This window comes from Hippocampus guttulatus, chromosome 9, assembly GCF_054856545.1.
Source record: "Hippocampus guttulatus isolate MCC_2025c chromosome 9, RoL_Hgut_1.0, whole genome shotgun sequence".
NCBI classification, from domain to species: Eukaryota; Metazoa; Chordata; class Actinopteri; order Syngnathiformes; family Syngnathidae; genus Hippocampus; species Hippocampus guttulatus.
The window spans coordinates 3666800-3683278 of NC_141269.1; the positions used below are offsets into that span (position 1 = coordinate 3666800).

Sequence of the window (16479 nt, forward strand, 5' to 3'; positions counted from 1 at the left end):
AACGTTAACAAGTCAATGTTATAACTAGCTGTTGGTTACGTGAACTGTGTTGCTGCTTTATTAAATAAGTTTTTTGACATCTGATCGTTCTGTTGGTGTTTCCTTGTGCGTAGCTCCATCTAGTGGATGCATTGCGTCTTATAATGCGGTGCGCCCAATGTATGAAAAAAATGACAAAATAGGCCATTCATTGAAGATGCGCCTCATAATCCAGTGCCCCTTTTAGTGTGGAAAATATGGTAGTAAGCATTTAAACAACCAACACGGACCAGCAAGGCAAACGGAACATACAACTGTATTCACAGGCATATATTCTCTCTGCTACATGAACGCTGAATTATGCTTCATCTATGCTTCATCTGCTCAAGTTAAACTCAGGCATGTTATGGCGCAGCGCGGTACTACACTGAAGGGACGCAACTCGAAACGCCGACAGAAAAGTGAGTGACCATAAAAACCCATATTACTTAGCTTGTAGCCGACCTGTACACATTTTGAGTATGACGTCTCTTATCCACTGGTTAAAGGACACTTTGATTCTCTCCTCTTTCATCTCAAACAACAAAGCGTGTGACGGAAAAGTGGTTAGGACTGCACGACTGTCCGTGTTTTAGGTTATGTGTTATGTTTATTATTTTACTTTATGTTACTGTTTATGTTATTTACTTCCTTTGATAACTTTGCTGCTGTGAATTGGGAATTTCTCCATTGCGAGACTAATAAAGGTTATCTTATCTTATCTTATCTTAACTGTTTTGTTAAGAGCTTTGTTACAGCTGCCGCTGTTGTGAAAGCGTTATATAAATCAGCATGTATTGTATTGTATTGTATTGTATATTGGGGTTCACAGTCTGCAACATGGCCTGGAAGTGAAAGATGAACTGCATCTCATTGCAGCGATGCTGAGTTGCTGCGTGAAAGGGCTCGCGGATACAGCTTGCTGTGTTTCGTGCGAAAGGCAAAGGCAGACGAATGCCGTCGTTAAGTCTCCGATGTGGTATTTTTGCCATTTGAGTATCTTGACTATTTGTGTAGAAAGTACATCTATCCTGTATTTGTACAGCTTCCACCTCCTGTGTACGGACAGGATCTTTCATGTCATTTTACACTATTTTCCTGTGCCGCTGCTCGGTTGACCCAAGTTAGACAAAAGATGGCGAAACGTTCATCTGATGCTCGCTCGCTCTCTGTCCTCAGAGCGCAGTGCCTGTGGTTGCCAGGGCAACGGGAGGGTGGATGGAGAGGATTGTGGAGAGTGACAGCCTTGACAAGAGTCTGGGCCCTGGAGTGACCCCGGGGTGGGGGTAGGAGGAGATGTAAGGATGAGGAGAAGGGGGCCAGGGAAAGGTCAGCGCGTTCACAGTCACATGTGATTACAGTCATGAGGTTCAAGGGCGTCCGCACAATCACCTCCTCTCTATGTCCACTGCAGAGGGGTCAGCGGGAGAGCAGCCATAATGCAATAAGGATGCATAATACGCAAATCACATTGAGGGGGGGGGGGGCCCTCAATGTGATTTGTCAGTCAGAGCGGGTTTAAGTCTTAGCCAGAGCGTCCCAATGTGTCATACCGTAGTTGTGTGCAGGAAATCAATGTAGGCCTTTTCAATAAAAGGGTGGATTTGAATGATCGATTAATCGACCACAAAAAAATCTTCAGTTGCAGAAATTATATTAGAAATTGCAAAATGCCACAGATGGGCTATCGGAATGATAATAAAATGAGTAACAACTGCGAGAGCAGCAATACGTACAAACGACATTCTACACACACTCACTGGCATATGTTCTGTTGCTACCGCTTAGTAGCGGACCTTCTCTGCCCCGTCTTCCTGCTCTTAATGATGCTTTCTCTAGGAGCGCTCGGTGCTGATGATTGCTTAAAAATCATCACAAAAGATGAACTGTGATAGAGTTGGGGATATATGATATGAACACAACCCGTGTTGTCATCATTACTGCACATTGTGTGGTAACATGAATTGCATCATCCCGTTTTTAACTAGGTCACCCCCCCCCCCTCCCTCCCCAGCCCCCAAACTCACAACCCTCCACTCCATCGCTCCTCGCTTTCTTATCACACATTGGACGGTCATGCAACCACCCACATCTGTTTAAAAACTAATAATAAAAACAAAACAAAAAAAACAGGCTGCCAGTGTCTGGGGGCTAATTACGCTGGGCTAAATAGTCCCCGGCGCCACCGGCTAAAGGCGCGCCAGCAGATGGGCTCTGGTGTTTGTGGGGTAAGGGAGGGGGGCGGGGGGGGGGGGGGCGATGTACGGTGGCGCCCTGACAGAGTGGCATCAATGCGGGTAACAGCCGTGACGCCCACTTGCCAGCTCGGTGTTGCTGCCATAGGTGTGAAATCACACGTTGTGCTCGCTGGCACTCGTTGGAATCAAAAGCCAGTCTGACCATTGAGGAGCTTGCAGACTACAAATGACCTGCCTGCACATTCACCTCAAACAAGAGTGATTGACTACCGTTGGCTATCAAAGGATGATTCAATAGGCACCGACGCAAGGACAGTGAAGCTCCGGCATAGCGAGTGAGCCCCGTGCGAAAATCCTCACGTAACTAACGCTCACACGAAAAGGTTTGTAATTGCCAAAAGACGACGCAAGATTAGACAAGGCTCTGGCCTGACTAAGCCCCTCCCCCTCGAGTTTATCATCGATGCATGGCACCGCACCAAGATGCCACCAGATGGTGTCAAAGTAATGTAACATGGCCATGGCCTGATATATTCTGTCAAAGTTAAAACTTTGGAGATTTATTGATAGCATTTTATAAAAGTTAACAGTTTTATTTGTATTTACTTCCTCACATGTGCAGCTCAACCTGGAGGAGTCTCTGGCGCGAACTGGACAAACACCAAGTAAAGGGAGTTTTACTCTCAATTTTACTCGCTTGACACTTGGTGGAGAAGTCAAAAGTAATTTGTGTGCTTTGCAAAGCCAAATTCAAATACCACGTTCGTTGTACATCGTTGACGTCTCATCTCACACCCGTCTCACGTTACCGCCAGGAAGCCTCGCAAATCAAAGCTGCCCGAGTGTGGTATTTGTGGATTTTTTTTTTTTTAAAAGGAGAACGATTTGATTTGATCTGATGCACTCACATCTTTTTAATCCCAACCAGTTTTCTGATTCATCCTTCCTTACACCCCTCCGAAAAAGTAGCACCCACACTGGATGCAAACATACCACACGTACACACGCACTCGCGCACAACACACCACGCAACACAATGCATGTCAATTGACACCGGTGGCGTAATCTGGCGTCATGTAAACCCTGCACTTGGTTTTGGGCGGCTGTCCTCACCGTGCCCCCTTCGGTGTGTGGCCGCTCACTGACCCCTCCCAGCTTCTCAACCTGAGCGTAGTTCTTTCTGTCTCCTTGTTTATCACCGCCGCTGCCTCACAGCGTAGCACTTTTGGGTTGTTGCGTCAACCTTATTTGGTGACTTATGTTTATGGCTGTTTGCGAGCTGGTTTAACTGGGGCTCAATGGTAGCTGCAGCAGATGTGTGTGAAGTCTGCAGGCTCCCACATGACACGCCGTCTCCACACTGCAGCCCTTTGAAGCGGCCTGAACTCTTCACCCCCTGTCTGACGAGCAGGTTGGAGAGAGTGGAGGAAGGAGATGTGCATGGGGGGGGGGGGGGGCAGGATGGATGCGGAATAACAGAGCAAGGACGGGGGTAGACTCGGATGTACCATGTAGGGGAGGGAGGATTGTCACTTTGAATTGAGCCGTCTCCCCTCTCCCCTACACTACCCCCAGGTGTTCTTTTTCTGGCATCGTTTGACAATGCCCCCCCCCCCCACCCCCCTTTAGCCTTCCGCCTACTCCTACGCCGCGGCCAGGTTTGCATGCCGACGCGTCAAAGTGGGCCAATGCGTTTTTTGGGGGTTATTAACTTTATTGCCTTTATTTACCCGTCAGTGTGCGTGTGCGCCGCGCTCGACTGAATCGTTGTTGACATGGGAAGTCAAGAGTTTATCGCTTTAAAACACAACAACCTCCGGCGCTTTCTCACTTAGTTCGACATGAAATAACAGCTGGCCGTTGTCATTTATTCCTAATATATGTGCAATACATTGCACGGAGCCAGTCAGGCTCACTTTTTTAAGTTGCGTTACCACCTACAATTCCACAAACTTTTCGTTCGTTTTCTTCCTGAAAGCACAGCCGACACTGCCTTCAACCAAACTGAACCAAACCGATTGGTGTAAACGGGGTGCCGACCGATTAATCGGCCAACATTAGCGCTTTTAAAATCTGCAAAAATCGGTTGGTGGTAAAACCGTCAAATATTTGCCTGTCATTGATTTATTTCTTATAAGTTATTTTATTCAGCGTACCGTATACAATAGGCCAGCTATCAGCCGCTGGCCACCGCTAGCGACTCCTCCGCTAATATTGTCACTTAAATGGGCATTTTAGCGATATCTTATTACAGAAATCGTGATAAATGGAATTTTCTAGGGAATTGCTGCTGGGCTCTCCAGAAAAAAAAAACTATGCAAATTGGGTGAGTTAGTAAATGGTTAACCGGTAGTTGGTGATGTTGCCTGGGTCTTAAAAACATTTTTCAAATACACTTTCTACTGGTTAGTACTCCTAGGGGTGAAAAGGGGAAATGCAAGCAATCTGATGACGATTTTGAATCCCATTATCAGTACGGTACAGTTTAAAACTCAACATACAATATGCGCCGAATGCATAATAGACCCATTCCGTGCAGAAACAATTCGAATTATGCGACAGACGATTTTCTTCAATCTGTTTTGAAATAAAAAAAAAAAAAGAATAGTGCAGGAAACGGAATCTTCCTCGCCTCTTCACACATTGAACGTACTGTATTTACAGTATTGAGCTCAAGCACCGCTCAAGAGTTCACTGGCGGATTTACTACATTTAATATTTCATCAACAACAAGCCACCTTCACTCCAGAAAGCGCGTTGACTCATTTACAGGTTCAACCACTGAAGAAAAAAAAAGCATCAAGTGGCTTCACAATCAAGGACGCCAAAAAAAGACAGAAATTGTTGTCGCATTAATTGAGCTCATTTTTTATGCGAGGGGTGTTTAGCGGGACCCAACGGGAGCACTCTTCCTAGTTTTTAAAAGCTTCAGCAGTTGTGAAATACTCGAAGGCCTTGCAATATTTTACAGCACGCTTGCTAAAAATATATATGCTAGAACAAAAGGAACGGAAAAGTGAAGTTCTACGGCTCTTCAACAGCTGTGCGTGTTATAAAAGTGACGACAAGTCTCTCACAAAGCAAAAATTGCTTCTACGCACATTTCCGGGGCTTCAAGTAACCTTGTGCATGTACCTGGAAGAAAGATTTTGTGGGCCTCCCAAAAATCATGAACATTTTTTCTTTTGCCCCCCCCCCCCCCAAGAGCGAAATGTTTCCAACAGTTCCTGCGTCTCCGGAAAAAAAGTAAAAGCAAAGGCACTAAAAAAGCAAACAGAAACTTTCATTTGCAATTGCAGGAAATTTTAGTTCTCGATACTTGTAGTTCCTGAAACAAAAACAAGCCCCCCAAACGTTCCCAGATATTTCAAAAAATACTCCTTTCAGCCCTAAATTTTTACACATTACTTTCTCCGCTTGGTTGCTGATGGTTTTATTTGACTTTGGAGGCTTATTTTTCCAAATTGTAGCACTTTTGGGTTTGGGTGGTTCCGTTGTAGTCTGAAGCAGGGTGAGGGTGTAAGCGGACTTCTTTTTATGGCAACAGAACATGAGGTCAAAGAAAAAGTATCATCGGCGTGGGAGTCGGGCTATATTTTTCCTCTTTTATGTGGTGACAAGTGGACTTGAGAGAGGGGATCCGGGTGTTCTCCATCAGATACCTCCCACCCATGGCGTGCCATCTCCGGGTAACGCCGGTAAACATGTTTGTGTCGGCGGGGTGTAGGAGTTCAAGTTCATCGTCGTGACATTTAGCATGTGTTTTTTTTTTCCTCCTGAGTTATTGAAGGTAGCGATCCAGTGACTGATGCTCAAGCGTCCCCTGGTTGACCCGCTATACCCCCTTAAAGCCTGCCAAGCACCGTCCCCCACCGCCACTACATCTCCGAGACCGACACGACCGCCCGATTAAGGGATTAGAGGCGTTTGATGGCTGTCTGTATCCTCTCTCTTTGTTCTGCCCTCCAATCAAACTGACACCTGGACTTTTATGAACTCCCCCAAGGGTTTCTTGTGCCTTTGTTTGTTTGCTACCGGCATTTTCAAATTGTTTTATTTATTTATTTTTGATGATTTGGTTTACAGCTTTGTTTTGACCCAAGGATACATTGATTCACTGCGGTCATTTCATTTTCCCAGAAATATATAAAGTATATGTGTATACACACAATTAATTTTTTTAAATTAAATTGGAATATATGGAGATTTTGATTTTAGCCCTTTCAGTGACAGCGGTTACTAGAGTGGAGAGCCTATCAGGTTCCAGCTTATATTATTGGTGCATGAAAGGGTTAACAAAAAAAAAGGGGGGGGGGGTGTAGTACAAAAAGCAATGTCTCGATGTCAACTGACATTTTGTACTTTTCATAGCAGTTGGTCCAAAAAGTATTGTACTCTCCTCAACAGTTGCTTCCCTCTTTGAGAAACATCCCAATGTTCTGTTGACAAAGCAGACTCATTTTTGTACACGATACTCAAAGTAAAAATGTCAAGACTTGCTATATTGCTACCTCAAACCAGCACTAGCGGGCATAATTATTACAAAGCACCGTGTGTGCGTTCGTTAACACATCCGACGGTTGCAATCTGTTTGCCACCAAATGCAATTTAAGCCATCAAATTTTAATTGCTGTGAAATGTGCGCAAGCTTTTTGGCCTCGAACCAAATGGTCGTAACCACATTCACACGTTATTACTCCCGAGAATGTGATTCATCATACATATTCTTTTGAATAAATGTCTACATTTGAGCTTCTCTCTCTGTCATTCATATCGGCAGAAATACAACCTGCAAATCCAAGGAGCAGTCCAAATAGCTTTTATACACTTAGCTGTGTGTTTATCTGGCCTCGAGGGCACTGCGAGGTCACGTCAGCATCTGATGGGGGGGGGGGGGGGCGTCTGTGGTGTCGGGGTCCGCCAAAATGTGTATGATAGCCACGACGTCGATGATTGGCTTGACTGAGCACAAACGCCGTTGACTCAATGGGCGAGTCCAGCTGAAAAGGTGACGTGAAGCAGGCGCGCTCAAAATAGTTAAGCGAGACGTGGCGTCTGTTCGGAATGCCCCCGCCGACCGACTCTCCTCGCTCTCCGACCTTAGGCGGCGGCGTATTCGTAATGCAGATGTGACTTAACTACAGGTCCAACATCATGAGTGGGCAGCTATTCAAAAGCGGTTTCCTTTAATGCGCAGTCCTCATTCACTCACAGTGGACGTCGCTTCAAACGCTGTTTCCTTCTGTGCGTGTGTACAAATTCTTGATGACACGGAGCGCCGGTCGCTACGGTGATTTTTATTTGAATGCAGTCGAAGTCTTGACATCACATTTGTGCATCGATCACTCCAATGTACATTCAAAGGAGATTTCCTTCATGAGTCTTGTTGAAGTTGAGCGTCAGTCACACTGCAGCATCGGTGCACTGAGACTGAACGCTGTGTGCCTGTGCGCGAAATGACACGTTATCGAGCAATAAAAACAGCTTGTGAATAACTGTCCACTGAAGTGAGTCTCGGCGTGTGAGATGACACGCCGGGTAGTACAACGTTGACATCAAGACTCGTGCACATAAAAGGAAAATGTTGATTAAGGCAGAATTTATGTGCGCAGTTACAGAACAGTGATGCGTCGAGATACATGTGATCCAACTCCCGAGTCTTCTTCGCGATACGAGCTGTCATTTGTCCAATCGCAAACTTGAGATACAAGCGCCGTATGGCGGCGGTGAACGTCTGTCGACTCGCTTCGCTGAGCAGCGGTTTGGCAAATGTTGAAGCGCTCCTCTAAAACAGGCATCAATCTGTGTGGCGCTACTCCCACTGAAAGTTTGCGGTCAGACTACACAAAACGAAGAGAATTACCCGTCGTAGCTTTGCCTTATGAAAAGGTCAGCGTAGCATGCTAACGTTAGCATCGATAGTCAAGGTTTCGGAAGCAATGGATATTTGGAGCAAGAGACTTCGACAGTTCAGCTTGCCATTTTTTTGTGCTTCAAGCATGACGAGCGAATCTTCTTCCCGCACAGAGAACAACAAAGACGGCCACTTCCAGAAGGTGAAGGTAAAAGCGGAGCCCATGGAGGTGGACCCGGCCCCCGCCGAAGTCTCGTCGCCCGTCCCCCCACCTGCTCCGCCTCCCCACCTGCTGGCTTTCGGCACTTTAGGGGCGCGCGAGAAGACAGAGCTGGCCCCGGAGCCTCTGGCGCGCCCCCAAAAGGACCTCTTCTCCCAGGACATCTCGGTCAAAATGGCCTCCGAGCTCCTCTTCAAATTGTCAGGTGTGTTTCGAAACACGTTTGTCCAACCGCCTCAAGCAACAGCGAGGACGGCAGGTGTGCGTGCGTGTGTGTGCGCGCGCGTGCGTGCGGGCTGTAAAACCTTCCATTTCTGTCCTCGCCGTTGTAAAGTCAAGGACGCGACATATCACGAGTGACCACATGGCTGACATTGAAGCTTAAATAGGTGTGAGTCCTGATGAAGTTGGGCATCCGTCACTACTTTGGACATTTATTCCAAATTCATTTCTTTCGTTAGACGAGTCTTTAATTGAGTCGGTCACTGCTGTGGACAATTATGATGTAAAAGTTTCACATTCTGTCATTATGGATAAGGCTGGGCAATTCATCGACATGTCATCATGATTTTCATTAAAAACATTCTCATCGAAGAAAAACGATTAACGTGCCCAACGTTGCAATGTGCAGATGCGAGTTCCTATGTTGTGAAAGCGCCCGTGCTTTCGAGTGTTTAAAGACACGTGAGTTGAAGTGGACTGTAAAACGAAAACGCACCACAAAAGGAATCATACATATAAGTGGTTAGCGCGTCGACCGCACAGTGCACAGGTACCGGGTTCAATTCTAGCTCCGGCCTTCCTGTGTGGAGTTTGAATGTTCTCCCCGTGCCTGTGTGGGTTTTCTCCGGGTACTCCAATTTCCACCCACATTCCAAAAACATTCATGGCAGGCTGATTGAATGCTCAAAATTGTCCCTAGGTGGGAGTGTGAGCGCGGATGGTTGTTCGTCTGTGTGTGCCCTGCGATTGTCTGGCGACCGGTTCAGGGTGTCCCCCGCCTACGGCCCGAAGACAGCTGGGATAGGCTCCGGCATGCCCCGCGACCCTTGTGAGGATAAAGCGGATTGGAAAATGGATGGACATATTCAATGGAGACGTACTTCATTTTCAAAACATCTCCAGTGCTTGATGAAGTTGCTTATCAGTCACTGTGGATTCCCACCACGATAAAACTTTCCATTTCCATTTCCATCCTCTGGTTTTAGAGTCGAGTAAAACTACTTCTCCTGTACAACATCACAAGTGCCCACATGGCTGAGATTGAAGCGGTTGGGCCACTTGTTTGTACTTCTTCATGAAGGGCAGAACATTTTCCACACAATTAACACACGAGGTTATCTTTAGGCATGTAGCCTTGCGTACGTACCCACCTTTACACGCCCCCACCTCCCCGCCGGGGCTGTACAAATGTCAGCCACAATCCACTCCTTCTCTCATTCTGTCTCCCTTGACTCGTTTTCAGACATGCCGGCTGAAGCACACTTGGCTGCGCACACTCCCCCCCCCCCCCCCACCCCCCTCCCGCCTTTACATTTCTCCCGTGCCGCATCGCCATGGCAACGTGGAAAGAGACCTCTGTCCTTGGCGAGTGGTGTGACAAAATGCGGGTGGGGTGGGGTGGGGGCTGCCACCCAGGCAGACCGGGGCATCTCTGGGGCCTGGCAAACTGCAGCAAATGCCACAAAGGAGGATCTGGATGCAAAGGGAAATGGTACATGGTGGAAGGTGGGTGGGTGCGGGGGTCTCGGTGCAAGGCTGTCACACAATGAACAATCAATATGAATTACCCGCAGCGGTAAGGCCTCAGAAATGCGTCGGTGGCAAGGTCGGCGAGAACGCCGGGGGGGGGGGGGGGGGGGGCGCTCGGCCGCTTTGGAGATGCTCCTCGTCTCCTTGAAAGTCGCACGTGCGGCTTCTCCTTCTCTTTCGTGGCTGTCGGCAGCATGTTTTCTGTCTGATTTGACTTAGCATGTTCGAACCGCTGCTAAATGTCAATCAGGTAAGGCCAGGGATGTTGTTGGATCGCACCGTGGCAAGAAGAGAGGGGTTGTCACAGCTTCTTTACAGTTCTGAGAGGGGGGAAAAAAATACAAATCAATTTGACAGCTGCAACTGGTCCAAAGTGCTCGTGATCAAGTTTTTACTGACTAAAAAATATGTTGCCATGTTTTCAATATATAAACCTAGCTGAGATGTCGACAGTTAGCCTGTATGGAGGCCCGTGAACAGTATGGCCTTCTGTATATCTTACATTGCCCCTGGTGGCCAAGGCAGGCAGGAGCAGCACAATGGCCATTCATTTTGTTTGATTTTTTTTTCTTCATTTTAATTATGTACTCAATATTATAGAATGCTTTTTTTTGTGTGTGTGTGTGTGTTTTTCCCCCTGGTGGCGGGAGGGGGTCAGGTTAATTGCATTTCCATTCATTTCATTTCAAAACACAACAAATACCGAAATCGGCAATTCCTATCGTTATGTGCTTAAGTGTGCTCGTCTTATTTTTGTTTTCCAGAAAAAGTGAGCAAAGCCAACAACCACAAGGACGGTAACATGGTGGGAATCAACAGGTGCGTCGATGATTAAGTATTGTATTGTTAAAACAAAAAAGTCCATATTGAAAAAAATACATGTTGAAAACGCGGCCTTGGTCTCCTCTGCGTCTTTTCCAGTCCGTTCTTGGACGAGTGCTTTCGACAATCACCCTTCAACTCGCGCTCCAAGAGCTCCTCCCCGGCAGAGGCCACCTCTTCCACCCGGGCGCCTTTCCACGGTAACACACCCACACACACTCTTTTCGTAGTGAAACAGAGGAGGAGACAAAGACATTTGCACACACATCTCAATTAACTACACTGCGTCAACCTCCAGCTCCTCGCTTAGATCTCAGACGAGCCTTTGGGCTCCGTGCGGCCCTTGCCCGGGGCCTGCCCCGCCCGCAGTCCCCTTTGCTGTGGCAGACGGCGGTCCGGAGGTTAATTAGCCTGTGCCAGCTTTACCTGTCCCACTGCCAGTTAATGGAAAGCTGATTGGCTCCTGGGTGTCAAAGAGTGGCCTGGAAGTTAATTCAACCCCCCCCCCCCCCCCCACACACACACACACACCGCCGGTTCCCTTGTGCTTTTGAACCCTCTTGCTGCTCCCTTTAACTCAACTCCTCTTTTAAGTCGTTATCTGCTCTGCGTGTGAACCGCGCTTCCTCGTTCCACTTGTCTTGAACATTTGAATGCTTGTTATTGGGAATGCGGCATTGGGGGGTATTTTCCGGCCGCTACGTCGTTGGACAGTTGCCAAAAGGTTAGACTGAAAATACAAGTACGGTCAATGAAACTTCATGAGTGAACGAAAAAATGAAAAAGCATGACAAAATATAAAATAGCCCAAAAAAATTACTGAATAAATACAATGAAAGCAACACATTTGCCTTTTTTAATATTTCATATTCAAGGTTTGGACTTTTATCCACTTAAATTGATCAACTGTCATTGCATCTTTTTACTGTGCTGGGCACGTTTTGTTTTTTTGTTTTTTTTCTGCATGAGGTTAGATTCTTTGAGGAATGGCTTGGACAAGACGGAAGGAATGTTTTCGTCAATCGTGAAAACCTGGGGGGGGGGGGGGAATACAAATACAAAAAAAAAAAGCAACAGTATAAGACTAAATGGCAAACTATAACAAAGCTAAAAATACGTTCAAAATTAAACACCAAAAAAATAGGTGAAAATACACAAGTTTTGTTCCCAAACAAATCTGAAAATAATGAAATCTAAGTAAATATGAGTCATATAATAAATATATTTGGACAATTACGATGTGAAAATACTGCAATTTAGGAAAATCTATCAGAATATTAGATGAAAAATACACAAAACGAGTCGAAACATCTAAGCCAAAACTAAAATGACTTTGTTGATGTGGGATGTTATCCTCCGTTGGATGAAGTCATCCGATTCAAGTCCCAAACGCTACATACAGTGTATTGTTTTATTGTTGATCGTTATTGACTGTAGGTAGCAACCCTCCCTGCAGTGGAAACAAAAACCAAACCCCGACTGCGTGTGGTTTTCATGTTGTCTCGTTAAGTCGTGCTGGGTTGACCACAATCCCGTCCGTCCCCGTCTGTCCTGTCTTCAGTGGTACTAATTAGACCGTTAGCCACGTTAAGCCCCGCAGCTCGACCTAATTGGCTTCATCGACTTGCTGTTTGGCGGGCTTGTCGTCGGCTGACGTGAGCGGACCCGTGACTCTCTTCTCACCTGTGAGGCGGATGCCTTGATGGGCTTCGTCCCATTAGAACGTCAGGGAAAATATCAGACCGCCTTTTTATCCCCCTGCATTTTGGGTATCCCTATCCTACTCCAACCCCCCCCCCCCCCCCCCCCCCCGGCTCCACAAAAAAAAAAAAATGTTCATCGGTCAACGTGACCTGCTCCTGGTTTACGAATACAAAATGATTGATTTAAAATATTTTATAGGTTTTTTTTCATACATTTTTAGAATTAATAATTAATATCACGAGGAAGAGAAAAAATAAGACCAGCCAAATGTAGCACCCCCTTTCTTAAAAAACAACAACTATTTGTTCAAACTGTTAAATAAAAAATCAAAACATTGACAAAAGTTACAAGATGGAAAATACACAAATCGCTGTCAAAATGTCAATATATTTATTATACATTAAAATATAGGCTAGAAAAGGAAGGAATATGAGAACAGAAACACTCAAATGTTTGATGAATAAGTAAAAAAAAAATCAAAAACAATACACATCTTACATTCATTTTTTCATGAAAATATTTTCTGATTACAAATTTAACAATGTTTAAAAATATGAAAACATATTTGATGGAAAAGAAGTATTAGAAAACTGTAAATGTAAGGAAAGAAAGCACATTTTATATTTTCAAAAAAGGAAAATGACAGAAAAGGAGAAAGAAACAACATATTAAACCGTAAAAATAGAGCTATATATACTGTATATGTATACAGTATATATAGCTCTATTTTTACAGTTTTATATATATATATATATATATATATATATATATATAAAATCACGTATTCGATGGAAAATCATATTAGAAAAGATAACTACTCTGCTGAAAAAGCAATTATCCCACCCAAAAAAAACAAAACAAAACCAACAACCCAAAATACGGTGTACATGTTAATGCTGAGATAGAGAGAAGAAAACACAAAGTTTCACCCCAATCTTTTTTTCCTCAAATCGGTCCGCTTGTTCTACGACATAACGGGAGGCTTTTAAATGTGTCCCGTCGTTGCAGTGACATCGGTGGTATCAATGCAACCAACGACGGCGGTCTTTTTCTTTTGTGTCGCAGACTCCGAAAAGGAAGACGGCGAACCGGGCAACGGGATCGCCCGGTGGCGGCTCAACGAGCAGCTCTTCACGTGTCCCGTCTGCGGCAAAGTGTTTGGGAGGCAACAGACGCTATCGCGACACTTGGCCCTACACACAGGTAACAAGGCACTGGAAAATGACAACATTTCAACTCTCACCCCTCCCATTTTTATCATTAGCAGTAGTAGTAGTATTATGCCCATGGATTGTGGTCACCCTACAGGGCCGCCGCCCGAAAAAAAAAGGCGAAATGTCAGACTGGGGGGAAAAAAACAAATCCCTTGGATTTACTTTATTTGAACATATGCGTATGTTGCATCCTTTTTCCGATCCGCTTTATCCTCACAAGGGTCTCGGGGGGGTGCTGGAGCCTATCCCAGCCGTCTTCGGGCAGTAGGCGGGGGACACCCTGAACCGGTCGCCAGACAATCGCAGGGCACACAGAGACGAACAACCATCCGCGCTCACACTCACACCTAGGGACAATTTTAGAGTGTTCAATCAGCCTGCCATGCCTGTTTTTGGAATGTGGGAAAAAAACGGAGTACCCGGAGAAAACCCACCTCTGCACTGTGAGGTCGACACGCAAACCACTTGACCGACCAGGCCGCCGAGTTTAAACTAACATCTGGGGAAAAAAAGTTCTGATTGACTTGATTCGAACATGTACATCGTTTGTTCATGATTAAAATGTGGTCAACTGAACTGTCATTTTTGTCCGCTGTTCCCCAAAATAAAGAAATGTTATGTGTCAACATTTCAATCATGTGTATCCAAAAATGAAGTTACTTTTGGCGCCCCAGCGGACATGATGCCGTCCGTCTGTCGTTCAGGTACCACAATGATCTTGCAGCATCGTGGATGCGATGGCTCATGTTGTCTTAACTGAGCGGGCGGCCTCAAAAAGGAGCCTTAGAACAATTTGAGTCTCGGAAAAAATCATCTTGAAAGTCATTACCATTTTAAACGGAAATGTTGGAAATTGTCTCACGGTTTATCGGTCAATCCGTACGCACGCGCGGACTCGCCAGTGCGAGCATCGGTGAATGAGGTTGACTAGACTAGATTAGCCTTCCTTTAAAGTGATTACAACCGTGATTAGTCTCACCGGGAAAAGTCACCACCCCCCCCCCCCCCCCGCCCTCGTCTCATTACGCCATCTGAATGATGCACACACGCACGCGGACGCAAGAATTCTTAACTTCTCACGTCCCCAGACCACATCCACCATCCATCCTCTTCGCCGTTGCTTCTTCCCGTCCCGCTTGCGGGATTTCACTCCAAAGCTGATTAAAACGGAGGGGAAACAAAGACTTCCTCTGCTCCTGGTGTGAGCATTGCGTAGCGCTCCTAATCAAGAAGCGCGCAAATTGAGACCCGTGTAGAAAATGCCCCCCGACACAATTGGACATGCTCGTACACACACACACACACACACACACACACACACACACACACACACACACACACACACACACATCTGAGCTTGTTGGCTTGCGAACAGCTTGGCCACACCACAGAGAGCAGAACTGGGGCATATGTCACCGTGGTGGTCTTTTTGGTCTCCCCGGTGACATAAAGGTTACTTGGCTTTGTGTCCTCGGGGCCAATCAAGTGCCTACGTGCTTCAAGAAGGCACTGGTGTGCTGGTACTGGTACATATTTTCAAGAAAACAGCAATAACAACGAAAATTAATCTGATAAGATATTTGACAAAAAAAAAAGAAAAGAAAACGACACGAGCATTTCTTACCGTCGACAGCGTTTGAGGGGATCCGCCTTGCAAAAAAGGAGGTTTGATTCTCTTCTCGGTGCTGTTTTCAACGTAGCTCATGAACACCCCCCCCCCCCCGCCCCATCCTCTCAGGATTAAATGGACAGCGGGTTTAGTGAAGGTGAGGCAGGGCTAAGTAATTAGATCTCAACCGGCTCCAGAGTGCGACTAATGTGCGCAACTGTTTGCGTGTGGGTGTTTTTTTGTTTTGTTTTTTTGTGGCAGAGGAGAGGAAGTACAAGTGTCACTTGTGCCCCTACGCCGCCAAGTGCAGGGCCAACCTCAATCAGCACCTGACCATCCACTCCGTCAAGCTGGTCAACACGGACGCCGAGCAGATCGTCAGCGCCGTCGCCGCCGCCCCGGACGGCGCCGAGCGCAAGAACTGCGCCTACTACTACAGGTGACACCGGTGATTAAATGTCCTCTTTAGGAATATAACCTAATGCGCCCTGTCACCTGACAACATGATAAGCTGTCCACTGTAGTAACCGCGGTGCCCGAAAGGGGTTAAAAAAAAACACAAACATCTACTGCACTTGTGTATTTTGGTGGTACATGGAAGAGCTGAGTATTTTTGGGAGGTGGCATTTGGTGTAAAGTTTGAGAACCACTGCTCATGACACACTTTGAACCGGAGCGATGTTTTGGTTGCTCTCATTCAAAAAGAGCAAGAACTATTTTGACCTGGTATTTTTAGATTGTGGAACCTCAAAGATCAAGTATGATGTTCAGTGTGAAATGTAAAACACACACACACACGCACAAAAAAGGAAATTGGATGTGCCCATAGCTGAAGTGTCGCGAGCCTTCACGGGATTTGCTTTGCAGTTTTTGTTCATTTAATTTCTAACTTCAGTGGTGTTCAACTTTAGGGTTTCTAATCCGTAATGTTTCTTTTTAGGCAAAAGTCGTCCAAAAAATGGTCTTGAATAAACTATGATTTCAGAAACTAAAATATGAAAATAGAACACCCAGTAATTAATACGGCTATTTATAGATGCTAAGATATAGATCGATAATTCAAAAAAGGAAATCTGGAGCTAAACATT

At 45.8% G+C, this 16479-nt stretch overlaps 1 protein-coding gene across 2 annotated transcripts in view; it reads left to right on the forward strand.

Moving 5' to 3' along the window:
• The window catches only part of znf827 (zinc finger protein 827), a 71745-nt gene that overhangs the window by 45664 nt on the left and 9602 nt on the right, over window positions 1–16479 (forward strand). For both annotated transcript variants that reach the window (XM_086119602.1, XM_086119603.1), the window contains exons 6-10: window positions 8244–8495; window positions 10807–10861; window positions 10964–11064; window positions 13634–13771; window positions 15653–15830. In XM_086119602.1, the coding sequence (XP_085975728.1) occupies window positions 8244–8495; window positions 10807–10861; window positions 10964–11064; window positions 13634–13771; window positions 15653–15830 (724 nt within the window). The remainder of the gene's footprint in view (window positions 1–8243; window positions 8496–10806; window positions 10862–10963; window positions 11065–13633; window positions 13772–15652; window positions 15831–16479) is intronic.